We start from the raw sequence: 14,676 nt of genomic DNA on the forward strand, positions 1-14,676 counted from the left end.
ATAAACTGGCACATAGAGATTTAAGTGAAAAGTCATATAAATCTGCCATTCCCCCCTAACCCCTTAAACAAAGGAAAAGGAAAATTTAAAAAATCCAAACCTATGCCATTGGGCCAGATCTCACTCTACCACGTATCCTTGATCAAAGGAGGGAGGTAGAAGATGAGAGGAAAAAAACCCAGTTTGGGATAGATGACTCCCAAAGCCTGTCAGCCCCTCTGTTGTAGCTGGTTCTCATGGTGTGTAAGATACTCAGCACACGGGACCAAGTTAACAAACAAACAAACGAACAACAACAAGAGTTTTCATGTGTTTCCACATCTGGAAAGAAATCTACCCTGTGGATTTACACGTTAAGGTGAACTAGGTAAAGTAGGCAGTAGTTTATTAATGGACTATCGTGTTCTAACAAATGTGTGTCATTACTTGTTCTTTTCCTTTAAAATATGCTTTTTTTTAGGAGGTTTATTTTAAAATGGTGACTCATTTTCTGTTCTTTTCTTCTCCCACCCCCCTGCCCTCCCCTATAGATGATACTTCCGTAAAAGTTCAGACTGCCAAGGGTGCTTTCTCTCAGGGAACCGATCTGGAATTTTGATCTTTAGGAAATCCTGGATGCATTTCTCTAGCTCCTCCTCAATGGACAGCTTTTCCTTAACAGCTTTTTTTTTGCTGCTCATGTTCGACTCCCTAGAGCCCGAAGTCAGAGTCCGGAGCAGATCACTTTTCCGTCGCATCTCTGACTGTTGGATCAGCTGGACTGGGCCCTTCTTGATGGGACGGTCCAGAGTCTGGATGTTGGTCTGGCGTGTCACGGGCCCACAGATGACCGTCTCCTGGGGAGAGCTGGCCTCAGACTGGCTGTCACAGCTGGAGGTGGACAGGTCGTTGCAGGACGTGCCGCTCTCCCCTTCTTTGTCACCCTTGCCGTTCTTACAGCAGCAATCACAATGCGAGGACCACCGGGAAGGCTCACCTGCAAGGGAAGCACAGACCACGGGATGAGTGTCAGGCAGCTCAGCTGAGCAGCAAGCACAGCGCTCAAACACAGCTGTGTCATCAGCAATGCTTCCAGAAATGGGTGGCACACAGGAGAGTGGCAGCAACGGCACCCAGAAGCCACGTCCACCCAGGGGACGAGGTGAGTGATAGTGCACCCTGGAAAATATAATATGCATGACACTCAGGCCCACGGGCACCAGGGTCAGGCAGCCCTAGGGTGGAACATCCAGCACACCATCTAGTGACACTGTCACCTTGGCAGACCTCCTGAATTTCTAAAGTTCCAGTTCCCTCATCAATGAGGTGCTAACAACTTTCCTGCTCTATAGAGGGAGGATTTAGGAAGGTCAAGTGAGAGGCACTCTGTGACACACAGGAGATATGCAGTAAGTGCTTGCCTGCTTTCCCTGGCTGATTCTGACCCCTAACCCAAAACTTGACCTTCAGGTACAGCAGGGAGAGGTGACCGACTCTGGGGTGACAGCAACCAGTGAGGAAGGGCTTACTTTCTGCCAGCCCCATCTACTCCCTAGATATCCATCCTCTCACTGGCTCTTAAGATAATTCCATAGACTCTTTAGTTCCACTTCTAATTTCCACACATGGAAACGAAGACCCTGGAAATTTAAGAAACTTGCCATGGCTTGTACAGTTCTTAACTGACAGAACTGAGATCTGAATAAAGATCTCCTAAAAGTCATAACCAAGGCAATGAACTCTATCTTCTCTTTAATTTACCTATCTGTAAGATTCTTGCTTATTTTTCAAAACAATGTTTAAACTCTATGTTTCCTCTGAAGTCTTTGTCCACCCGCCTCAGAAATAGTTGCCTTTCCCCTCTCTGAGTCAGGGTTATATTTTTGTAAGTGTGTCTATTATTGCATATAATACATTCTAATTCATTTTACTGTATGCATCTCAGTTCCCTGATGTGGAGATAGTGAAATATTCATTGCTATAATCCCAGAAAAGAGCCCAAGGAAAAGCATAGAATTCAGTAAAAGACTGCATCCTAACAATAACTTCTAAGTACCTGGATCTAGCCATACCTGAAGCTAGTCTTGTCAGTGGGTGTTCAGTTATATGATCCACTAAACTCTTTTTTCTTTCTTAAGACAGTGTGTCCTTCTCTCCCTATTCCCTTAAGTCTTGATGCATAGAACTGCATTCAGCAATTTTGAAACAGAGTGAATTTTCAGATACACAGTTGGTGACTTAGTGAACCAGAAAATCCCACAATTATGGCACAAAGGAACTTTCTAAACATAAGTCACTGCTCTCAACCTTCCACCCTCTGAAGATTCAGTCTTCCCAGATTCATGAACTCAATGCTACTTACTGATCATTGGGCATTTCATACAGTTCATTGTACTGAAACCGTAAAATAAATAAATAAACAATTCCTTTTTTTATATACTAATACTAAAGACAAGGATAATGTAGTATCTCCATATGTTTTGGAGAAGACCCAGTTTTGTTTTCACTGTGTCTTATTCTCATTAGTAATAGGTCACATTACAAAATGATCCTAATTTATTATGATTTCTAATATGGTCAGGGTAGGGAAAAAACATGCAAACTATTAGGGAAATTCCGTCCTGTCTTTTTTATAATGCCTTTTTTTTAACCTATCTAAGTGATTTGATTATTTATTGATCTTATTTTGATACAGTTTCCCAGGAATTGGAAAAAAAAAAAAAAAGTCCTGGTAAATCACATCTCCAGAAGTATCTCTAACTTGAGCCCCCTTTCCAAGTTCCTTTCCAAAATGGGATTGAAAAATCCTTGTATTATATAGTCATTAAATTAGAAGCAGCAGTCCAATGGGCAACAATAGAAACCTCCTAGTTATCCTAGGCTATTACAAATAAATATCTCCCATGCAACATAAAAACAGTTTGACATGGAGCAGCTGGGGACTGAAAATATCAGCAATGGAAAATAGCTTCTGTCTGCTAGCATGGACTTCAGGGGGACCATCTCTCACCTTCGGCAGGCAGAATCTGCCTCTGCCCCACCCCCTAAACTCAGCCAGCCCTGTGCTAATATGACTCAACTGAGAAAGGGTTCTAATGAATTGGGCTAGAGCACAGTAATCACATCAGCCCAGAGCAGATGTAATTTGGTCCTTTCTGGTAAAGTTCTGAAATTGAATTTTGCCTTGAAGAAAAGAAAAAGGAGGAGGAAAGGAAGTACAGAAAGATATATACTTACATATATCTCCAAGACTTACTTGCCCATTACCTTTAAGCAAGATGATAAATATTTTGTCCACAAACCCTGCTGGACCTGTAGAAGTGTAAGCCCTGAGCCTTTCTGCCTAAGAGTTCCCTTCCCAGTTGAAGTCACTCCATTCAGTGGACTCCAAAGAAAACGGGAGTCTTCTCTAAAGGTCATCTTAACAACGTGACTCCGAGGCGTGAGGGATCCCTCTATATTCAACCTTCCACTGTACAGCAAGCCAGGAACCTGGCTCTGCCGCAGTTCTGCTCCCTGAGCTGCTGGGACCGTCATGTACTTAAATGTCAGCTGGATCCTCCTGCTTCAGGGCAAATAGAAATCTTACTTTTCACTTATTCAAAGCACTATCACTATTAAAGGGAAATTGAACAACTTAATTTGAGTGTAGCCTGCCATGCTACCACATGTTTCAATATTTTATGAGAATATTTGAATGTTTTACCATTTTGGCAAGATCATTTACAAGGTGGCTTTTGAAGTCTATATATTATTTCAAAATCAAGGAAGAAGATAGGTTTAATCCAGTCCAGCTAAAGCACTATGTGAGGAGTCATTGTGAAATTTGAAAAATAATCAAGGGTGAGAAGAAAATCACTCCATCTCTCTTTTGGAAGCATTGTCTGCTTTAATACCCTCTTCCCAAGAACTTAACCACAAGCAAAGAGGTTCTAAATCAAGCATGAATGTGGTATAAGTACCAGGCCCCTTCGCCCTTGTAGTCCCGCTGATACATGCTCACAGGTCCCATGAAAGAGACCCATGAAAGGTCAATTCTGTAACTGAAGGTATTCTGGTATCCCCACTCCTCAATCACAGCAAACAGTGAATTGATAAATGCTTTAGTGCTTCAAACCGCAACATACTTTGACTTCTAATTTGCTGAGGTTTCAATACTGGCTGGAATAATAATTCTCTCCATTTGGGGGGAAAAATAGGTTGCAATTGATTAGCCATATGTGGGAAGAAAACTATTTCATTCTAGGAAAAGTCTGATTTATTGACATTTTAAAAAGCAGAAAACCTATTCCCTTTTGGTAGAGTTATTAACTACTTGCTGGTCAAAAAGTCTAATAGCTCCACCTTATTTCTGAATAAGCCATTGCTGAATTTGTTGGATATTATAGCATTTTTTTTTTTTTTTTTGGTGTCTGGCACAGAGAGAAGGTTTGATAAATATCTGATGAACTAATGAATGAACTAAACACATATATTGAATTATTTAAGTTGACAAACAACAATGGCAGAGCAGATCTCAAGCTCCACGGTCAAGTCTCACAATTTGTCAGCTGTGGTGTACTGGAGAAAAAAATCTGAGACTCTGTTTCCTTGTCTGAAAAATAAGGCGAATAGTCTCTTCTTCACCGATCTTTTAAGAAAATTAAATGAAGTAGTTAATATATATGATGTTTCATAGTTTGTGTAATACAACAAGCATTCTGCTCATTCAAACTCATCATGGTAGTCCTTACTGAGAAGTAAAAGAAGAAAAATGACAGAATATTTCTCCCCTATGAAAAATTCAAGCCCAGCTGAGTGAACATGACTTAGCAAACTCACAAAGTGCTTATGCATTTTTTAAAAGAGGCAGCTCTGCAATCTACCCACACTTCAAACTCTCCACCTGCTAATGGCTGTGCGCACAATGCACATCATTTACAGCAACAGCTGGGAAAACTGCTTTCTCCTGTCTTTTCTGTCAATGATGTAGGAGCCTTCCAGTCTGGGAACTAGGTGGCCAGATCTAATTTATCAGGGCTGCTGAAAGACTTTCTTGGTATCCCAGTTGAAAAGTCAATAATGGCCAAATTGATGTTTTTATAATTCTGCTAACCTTGGAAAAGATATTGCAAAGTGGAGATTGGTAATAGGCAGACTGTGTAAGCTTCTGGAAAAAGGAATGCACCTTCAAGTTTGGCAGCCTTTCTTATTTGTGGATGATCTTTTCCACTCATGGCCATTTGGCCTTGGAAGGGCCCAGCTGGGGCTCCTCATCAGGAGGTGGTGTGTATGGACAGGAGCAGCTATACTTATATCTCAGTCAGAACCAGTCAGAAAGATAGATACCCTACCAGTTATTTTAACAGGGGGAAATTAATATCAGAAATTGGTTAAACAGAGATTGGAGGAGTGAACACACAAAAAGGTGATATGAAAGAGAAAAAGATAGTGACTGCAGGGTGCAGCTCCCTTAAGTCTGTGAAAACAAAAGAGAATGCAGTTATTGGAGCCCCAAAGCTTAGGAGAAGCATCCTGTGGAGGAGGGACCCAGGCATCTGAGGGAAGCATGCTGTTCTGCTGGTGCTGGTACCTCTGAAATGGGAGCAGAGAGAAGAAAACTGAAGCCAACTGCTTTTGGAGTGAAGAAAAGCTGGGTTGATGCTGACAGGCGCAAGGACAAACTAGAAGCTGTTCTTCCCCTCCTGTCTCACAGGCTTCCTCTAGCAGCCCCTACTGACAGAACTTCGTGGAAAGCCAGCTGGGCAAAGGAGCAGTGGCCAGTGCAGTGCACCTGGATTCCACACCTGACATCACACAGAAGAGTGCATGGGGTGGATTTGGAGCTGAGACACACCCTAGTAACCAACACACTAAAGCTGCAAGGGATGCAAAAAACATGGAAGACACTGCTCTTGATCTGCTAGAGTGTTTGGTCTCATAGAGGAGTTAGGAAATGGAAGTAAAAGAAAGCCCCGACCTCAGTTCAGATCCTGCCCTGCTGCCTGGTCGTACCTCGGAGTTTTAGATTTTCTCTTCCTTTGTCACACTGCATAACCTACCAACTGTCACCTGCATAACTCTACCTCAACCTCATGAGCTCAGCCAAAATATAACTTCTCGAAGTGATCTTACCTGTTCGTCCCCCCAATTTAAGCTTCCACTAATCCCCTGGTCTTTGCTTTCAAAACACTATAATGTTTAATTATGGTTGTTTCTAGGTTTATTGCTTTGATGTCTGTTTTCCACACCAGGCTGTAGGGGCTGTGCTCATTTCATTCTGAATTCTAGTGCACACTGCCAGGCACACACAGGTCAGGCTGTCAAGGCAGGTGGTAGTAGGTGCTCAGTAAATACCCTACAGAATACATGAATGGAGCAGAAAACTAACTAAAGCTCTATATGGAAAGTTTAGTTGTGTGTGTGTGTGTGTGTGTGTGTGTGTGCGCGCGCGCGCGCGCACCCAATAAATTAAAACTTTCACCATAAAAAAGGATAGAAAATTCAGATATGCAAAGGTCATTAGAATAAAAGATATTTAGGTAAATCACTACACATTAAGTGACAAAAACATGCTAACAAAAATAATGGCAATTCCACAGGCCTATCCAAAAATTTGAAAGCATATGTTTGTATCTGCATCCATGTATATGTGTAAATTAATCATCACCCGTAATTATTTATCAATGTAAAAAACCCTAATATATGCTTTAAATAAAAAGTAACTTTTCTAAGCACTCCAATTTTAAACACTCTATTTTTCACAGTTTTCATACTTTGAAATACTCAGACATACCCTCCCAGTTCAGATTTTTTTTACCTGCAAGGTTTTACAGCAATGCAACGGTTTGCATAAAGCATGAAATCCTAAATTTTCACTCCTTGGTATATTGTCCTGCTCTTTCAGGCATCCCTGGACAACCGCATATTTATTCCATCTTCCAAGTCATTATGTTCTTTTCTTGTTTCCTTTCTCATTTTATTTCTTCATCTTAGCATTAGCTTTTATTAACAACGACTTGGCTATCGCTACCCTAAATGTCCTGATTTAATTGCTTCAAATTCTTTAGCCCATCTTCACCTGTTTTCCCTAGTTTCCTCTTTATTATAGAGATTCCCTTTTTCTTTGTTCTTCAGCATTTTGTGTAAACTGGAATGAAGTCCCCCAATGCTTCACTTCTCTCAGTTAATATCTAGGCATCTTCTCCCAATCCCCAGTTCATATGTGAAAGAGCCCTCCCAACCACAGTGGGTGATTCAGGTGCAGGCACAGGTTCTCTGGGAGACCATGGGGGGCCAAGATGGGGAGCTGAAAGGGTGATATCCATCTTCAGTACGAGCTGGAGAAGACACTGGTGTAGCAGTAAGCAGAACAAGGTAGGAACAGCCAAGCAGCCATGAAGAGAAAGAGCCCTACTTCTAGGAACACATCAAGTTGACCCACTCCTACAGTTATAGTTTTATAAGCCTAAAAACTCTCTTTTTGCTTAATCTAGTAAGTATTAATTTTATGTTATTTACAAGACTCCTGAACACTAAGTCAAATTCATATAAACATACTTTATATCTGCTCAGTTTGTCCTTTTCATCCTCTATTATGGTTTAGATTATTGTCCCCCAAAAGCTCATGTGTCAGATAATGCAAGATGCTTTAGAGGTGAAATGATTGGGTTTTGAGAACCTTAACCCAATCCATGAATTAATCCCCTGAAAAAAATAAATTGGATGGTAACTGTAGCCAGGTAGAGTGTGGTTGGAGTTTGTGGGTCATTGGGGGCATGCCTTGGGGGATATATTTTGTATGAAGTGAGCGGAGACTCTCTCTTTCTGCTTCCTGGGGTGACGTCTTGAGCTACATCTACCCCGCCACACACTCTTCCACCATGATGTTCAGCCTTACCTCAAGCCCCAAGGAATAGTCTGGCTCCATGGGCTGAGATCTCTGAAACTGTGAGCCCCCAAATAAACTTTTCCTCCTCTAAAATTGTTGCCAGGTCTTTGGTCACAGCAGTGAGAAAAAAACTGATGAAAATACCCTCTAGGCTCATATAACTCCAGAATTAAAGCTTTAGGGAACAAGCACTACTATTGTTAAGCTACTTATTTATAATGTTTCTCCTCTAGAATGGCAGCCTCTTTGAAACACTACTCCAAACAAATTGACTAACATCTAAAAAGGGATATTGGGGTTCTCTTGCCACCTGTTGTATGTAGAGATTCCAATAGCGAATAATGTCATAGTTATCCCTCCAAAACCAGAAACATAGTAATATAATAATAATACATATAATTTATCAATGATGCCCTGTTTGCCTGTTATTGTGCTCAGTAATTGCCATGAGTTAGACTTCACAATAATTTTCTCAGGTGATATTATTGTTTATTTCTTTCCACAGAGGAGGAAACCATAGCTGAATGAGGTGAATTGCCTGACTCAAGTTATAAAGTAGACAAATGGTAAGAATTCAAACCCAGATCTATTTAAATGCAAAGCTTCTGCTCATTTTGTTGGATACATGATCCAATATCATGGAAATTTTCTGCAAGAGATATTTAAAAGTACTGACATCCTGAAAGGGTTAGAGCTGATTTTAAGACCTGACCATCCAACTGATTCCAACCCTTCAGCAATTTCTCAAAGTAATCAACTAAGAACAACTTGAAAGGCCAGGCTTTCTTAGATTTTTTATCTTTATATATGTAAGAGATTTCAATTCCCTTACCCCAGCTCATTGGAAATAATTGAAAATGACTGAAGGAAGCATGAAGCATCCCTGATGCTTTTTCTGATGTGGGTGCATCACATACATCCTTCCACCTTTAGTCAGTTTTACTAGGGCTGCTCTGGTAGCAATCAGTGGTGTTTGAAGTGTACACTTAATTAGCTCATGAAAAAATCCCTTTGCCAGTTAACGAAGATATAATATTTGCTAATACTGCTTAATGAATATTCAACAATGAACTAGCATGTGATATCTCCTTAAAGGGAGAAAAAAGCAAACACAACAATCTATGTTTATTGGCAAATGCAAACTTAAACTTCTATTGATCCTCCTGATGAAAAAAAAAAAAGTCAAATTACCCCAGAGCAATTGTTCAAGAGCTAGAGAACCCTATGAATTTTATGAGACACGGAGATGAAATAAAAGAACTGTCTTAAAATATTTATGAGTCATAAATTACTTTGAAGGAAGTTGGGCTGACCAGAAAATTTTGAATGCATGAGACTCATGGCAATAAGAAGGCCAAGTGAGATTGCAATGCAGAACAGTACTGTTGGCGGACCCAGATGCCACGGAAGTGGTTTGGAAACAGAATTGTAGTGAGTCATGGAAGGGACCTGGAAGCCACTGACTGCCTCATTTTATAATGAGGAATCCATAGCAGTGTGCATGCCCAGTTCCTTTCTGGAACTGTTTGGGACTATGCCAGGGACACAGCTGGGAAGGTGTGGAGCCATGTGGGTAAAAGGTAGATAAATCATACCCAGATGGAGGATTTCCCATCTGACAGTCTATCGTTTGGGTGTGTGGCTCTTAGAAAGAGACTATTTTTTGTTGATTATTAAACAGTGATGTTAAATATATGGCAGGGGAGTTTGGAGTAAGAAGTTTCCTGCAACGTGACTGCACATCTAATCCAGAGAGAGGGAGAAGCTACGTGAGGATAACACTGACCTACATTTGTCCAGCAGCTCCCTATGTTAGACACTGGGCTGCTCACTTCACCGGCACCATCTTGTGGGATCCTCACCGCCAGGGAAGGGAGGTGGAACTATGATGCCTGTTTCCTACTCCCTAGGGTAAGTAGGTAGCTAGAGAGGACACATGGTTCCTAGGTACCAGGAAGGCTGACATTCTATCAGAGAGCTACTCATAATTAATATTTTTAAAACCTTTCTTTTTTAATTGCATATGCCCTTTAAAGAAGTCCAAATCTCAGACACTGCCATGTGAATTAATTTACTGCACTGCTTGTACCCCACCCAGGAGGAAGCCTCGGAGCTCACATTAGTGAGCTGTCATAGTCTGGATCTAAAAGTCTCCCCCCAAAGAACTCAAGTGTTAGGCAATGCAAGAAAGTTCAGAGGTGAAATTATTAGATGATAAGAGCTGTAACCACATAAGTGAATTAATCCAGCCATTGGATTTACTACTGGGTGATAAATGTAGGCAGATGGGATGTGACTGGAGGAAGTCACTAAGGCAGGGGTAGCCTGGATAACATCTGGATAATAGCTGTCTCTGCTCTCTGGCTGCCATGAGCCAAGAAGCTTTATTCCACCACATCATTCTGCCATGTTCTGTGTCACCTCAGGCCCAGAGCATAGGAGTTGGTTGACCACGGACTGAGACGTCTGAAGCTATGAGTATTTTGGTCACAGCAATTGAAAACAGGCTAACATGGGGGCAGTGCCTGGAAAATGGTACTTTGTCAGAATTACTTGCTGAGTTAGTGAACTGCAAACACCTGTTATGTGCCATGTATGATGCTAAGTGATGTACAAATATTTCATTTATTCTAACACTGAGTCAGGGTGTCTCAACCTCAGCACTATTGGAGTTTGGGATCCATAATTTCACATGGGAGACTGTTCTGTGCACTGGGGGATACGTGGCAGCATCCCTACTCTCCATTCACTGGTTACCAGTAGACCCCCTCCTCTCCTCAGTCAAGGCAATAGAAAATCTCTCCTGACACTGCTGGGGGGTGGGGGTGGCGCAAAATCACCTCTAGTTGAGAACTGTTGTTCTGAAATAAATATTATTATTTTATGGATGAGTAAACTAAATTTCATAAACTTTTACTAATTGGTTCACTGTTTGCAAAGCTAATAAAAGGCAAAATTAGGATTTGACATTTGGTTAACTTTGCCTGTTCCAATACTATTTTGATGCTCCAGTAAAACACTGCTTTTCTGGAAGGAGCTTCTCGGGTAAAGTCCCAACCATGCCATTTCCAATAAGTTCCAAAAGAAGCTCAGTACAAGATGATGAAGGGAATTGAATTGCCCTTTCACTTTTCACAAAATGGGAAGAATGCTTCATTTTCACCAGGCTGTCTTCAGATGATAACAGAATAGAAAGACTTGCAGAATTTAGCACCTCTGCCTAAGCAAGTATCTCTGCTGATTGGCCATTAATTAAATGCTAGTCTTTTAATTAGGATTTCATAATAGGACAAAAGTAGAGCTAAGTAAAAATTTTTTCCCATATAGCCAACAACTATATTATGCAATAATAATGGTCAACATTAATTGTTAACTACCTTGACATGTGTTATTGTCTGCACTTTCCTCTCAGAGGCTCATTTGAGATTGATAGCATCCCTGTGAAGAGGCTCTGATGACATTCACATTTTTCAGGAAAGCAAACTGAGGCACAGAGAGCTTAAGTAACTAATGCAACATCTTAGTCATCTTTTAAGATGGAGCTGTGATTCAGACTCAGGCAGTCTGAACCCAGAATTTACACAGAGAGGCAGGCAGCAATGTGCACTACTTCAGAATTTTTGCTTCAACTCAAAGAAACAGGAATAGAGCACAGTTCTGCTGGTGTCTTGCAGTTTCTTCATTGGAAAATGTTGGGAAAAAACAATACTTTTCCGGTAAGAGAGTAAGAACTGGATGATCTGATTTATCTACAGAGTGGTTACAATGCCTAGAATATAATGATGCTCCTTGAACAATGTTTTTTAAAAGACAGTACATTACTTTTTATACTTTACTTGCAATGTTAATATTAATCACCGTGTTTGAATACTTAAAAAACACAATGAAGATAACTAAATAGATAATTTCTTGTTTCTTCTACTTTTTTTAACATATATATGTCTACCCAAACCATCTTTCATATTACTTAACCAGTATCTCTGCTTTGTACTCTCATCATGGGATATCTACCAAAGAATTGATTTCATTTGCATAGATTGATAACATCGGGGAAACATCACTTAGGCACAAAGCAATTCACATAGAAACCTTCCTCCTCTTGGCATACTGAAAGATTGCAATATTTGACCTACAATGACTGATGCTATGGATGAGAATGCCTTAAAGAGGTGATAAATTGTTCATTATGAAGATGATCTGTTGTTAACCCTTTATATGGATTTCCCTGTCATTACTATATCATATCAGTATGATGTATCAAATCTTTGGGAGATTGCTTGATTCCTGCCAGAGGAGGAGAAATATTCTTCAAGCATGGAACCCACCATTACCTACATGATTGATTCACTTAAAAAGAGTCTTTGAAGTAGTTTGCTGATGTATTCTATGAGAAATGAAAACGAAGGAGTGTAGCCAAAATAAATTAGCACTAATAATATTCAGACTAGGGGGGACAGAAAATAAATATTATGAGCCCGTGATAACCGTGGGGAAGATCGAGAGATATTTCAGTTCTAACTTGTTTGATCTCCAATTATTAAACATATTCTTCTACCTATGTTGATAATTAAACCCTTGGTAATACACTCTTAGCCATTAACATTTAGAAAATAGATGGAAAAGACATTAAAAAGGAGAGAGAGAAAGATTCCAGGTTCTGGTGACTGGACTTTTCACTCTACTTCTCTTCAGACAGAAAATGTGCTCTTTATCATCACATTTCATTGATCCTAAGGGAGACAAGGTTTCCTGAAGGGGGAGCACGTTTAATTCTAATTAAAAGCTCCAAAGTTAAGCAAACTCTTCATCAGATTATTGAGTTGGCAGTTACTGAATCATTTGATTTAGAAATGTTCTAAATTCTATTTCATAAAGTTGGTTACCTTGGCCTAGCGCGAGAGGACTTGGAGATTGGAGAGGAGAGAAGGGAAGAGAGTAAGAGGAGGAACAGAAATACAAATAGTAGCATCAGAGACAAAGAAATACAAATACTGGCACCAAAGTGAAGATTAAGGAAGTAAATATGAGATAGTAAAGGAAGCTAGAAGGAGGCAGCAATGGAAGTAACATGGAGGTAAAATAAGAAATGCCAGGGCAGGCCACGGATGCCTAATCAATTCCCAAGAAGATACTGGAAAACAGATGACATGACCCAGAGTTGCACTCGAGAAAAGTAAAATTCAGTTTGCCAAGACGGTAGTGCCAGGGCTCCCAGTGTGACTTCGGGGAGTTAGCCAAGTTCCTGCAGTCTTGCTGGAGGAAATGTCATCTGGTTTCAGACAAGAATGAGGAATAAATAGAGTTTAGTTAAGGAGAAAAGACTCGTAAAGATTGTGTGAGATATCAAAAATAGTGTTCGCTAAGCCAGGGGTGAGAAAAGCATGCTGCATTCGGGATGCGAGAGCTGTTTGCTGGTGGCTGAGGTGCAAAGGTTGGTTGGCAAAGACAGGAGATAGGTAGAGATGGATCAATCTATTAGGAACCACTGGAGAGTGACCAGATTATCAGTGTGGTTTAAAAGGGTGGAGAATGGATAGCTATAAGAAAGGATGGGGGTTGAAGATAAGTTAGGAGACTTAAAATAATGTAGGTTAAGCAGAACTCATAGCAAAAGCTACTGGTACACAACGTGGAAAGAATCAGCCAGACCTCAGAGCTATCCAAGAGGTAGTGGTTATTGATGTGGGTGAGAGGAGGAGAGAGGGCAAGGAGTGCTCCCAGAGGTTCTTGGCTTGGGTGGTGGTACATGGTGCTTTCATTCTCCAAGGCAGACAGCTGGGAAGAGGAAGAGGTTGTGGGAGAATAAAGATAGGAAGATCAGTCATCGGGGACTGTAGAACACCCAAGTTGATACATCCTAGACTCTTGCCTTGAAGACACTATTGTAAATTCTTTCTTCTCCTGGAATTCCATAAAGATCTATGTTTTGATAATTCTGTGCAACATGCATGTATTCACACCAATGTAAGCTCAGCATAAGGCAAAACAGAAAACTAAATTCAATAAAATGAATGCTGGGTAGCTTACTTTTTTCCTTTTGTGGTAAGAGAATTAATCTTACTCTTGTTCTAAACTTGTCTGTCATGAAACTATTAGTTATAAACTTATGAAAAGTAAGTTCCCTTTGAAGGAGAGTGCCTGGCTGGAAATTAGGCTCATTTCACTTTAGCAAAGATTCGAGAAGAGCCACAACTTAGCAGAAGATTAGAAATCATAATCTGGTATTTGTATTCATTGTACCCATTTGATCTCACATTTGTTCACTCAGCACCCAACTAGTTTGCTCTCTGCCAAACACTCTGTGGGTATAAAGCTGGCCACATGGAGTTGATATTCTAGTAAAAAGCTAAGCAAATAAACAAATGAGAGGTAAAATTTCAAGTCCTGTTGAGGGCTGTGAAGAAAATAAAACAGGATAATATGGTGGAGTAAGTTGAGGTGAGGTAGCTGTAGTCAATAGGCTGGTGGTCAGATGACATCTACAGGTAAATTGATATTTGTATGAAGACCAAATGTCTAAAAGAAGCCGCCTATGATGATCATATGGAAGCCATTACTGGTAAAAAGAACAGCATATGCAAAGTCCTGAGGTGAACTAAAATGATAGTGCAAGAAAAAGAAAGAAGGCCTGCGTGCCCTACAGCATGATGAAAGGGGAGAAATATTAAAAGATGAGAGGAAAAAGGGAGGCAGGAGCCAAATCATGTAGGGCTTCAAAGGCTGCAATATGGAGGTAGAATTTTGAATGAGTGCAAAAAGGATGTTTTCACCAAAGAAGTTACATTATATAATTGTGCTAATCATAAGCTTCCTCTGGTTGCTATCTA

At 40.4% G+C, this 14,676-nt stretch overlaps 1 protein-coding gene across 1 annotated transcript in view; it reads right to left on the reverse strand.

Annotated features, from left to right (window-relative positions):
• Nucleotides 1-524: 524 nt before the first annotated feature.
• Nucleotides 525-14,676, reverse strand: part of Kctd16 (potassium channel tetramerization domain containing 16) — a 251,836-nt gene continuing 237,684 nt past the window's right edge. Inside the window, exon 2 of the mRNA XM_076855951.2 lies at nt 525-976. Coding sequence (XP_076712066.2) covers nt 525-976 — 452 coding nt within the window. The remainder of the gene's footprint in view (nt 977-14,676) is intronic.

This window comes from Callospermophilus lateralis, chromosome 5 (genome assembly GCF_048772815.1).
Source record: "Callospermophilus lateralis isolate mCalLat2 chromosome 5, mCalLat2.hap1, whole genome shotgun sequence".
Taxonomy (NCBI): Eukaryota; Metazoa; Chordata; class Mammalia; order Rodentia; family Sciuridae; genus Callospermophilus; species Callospermophilus lateralis.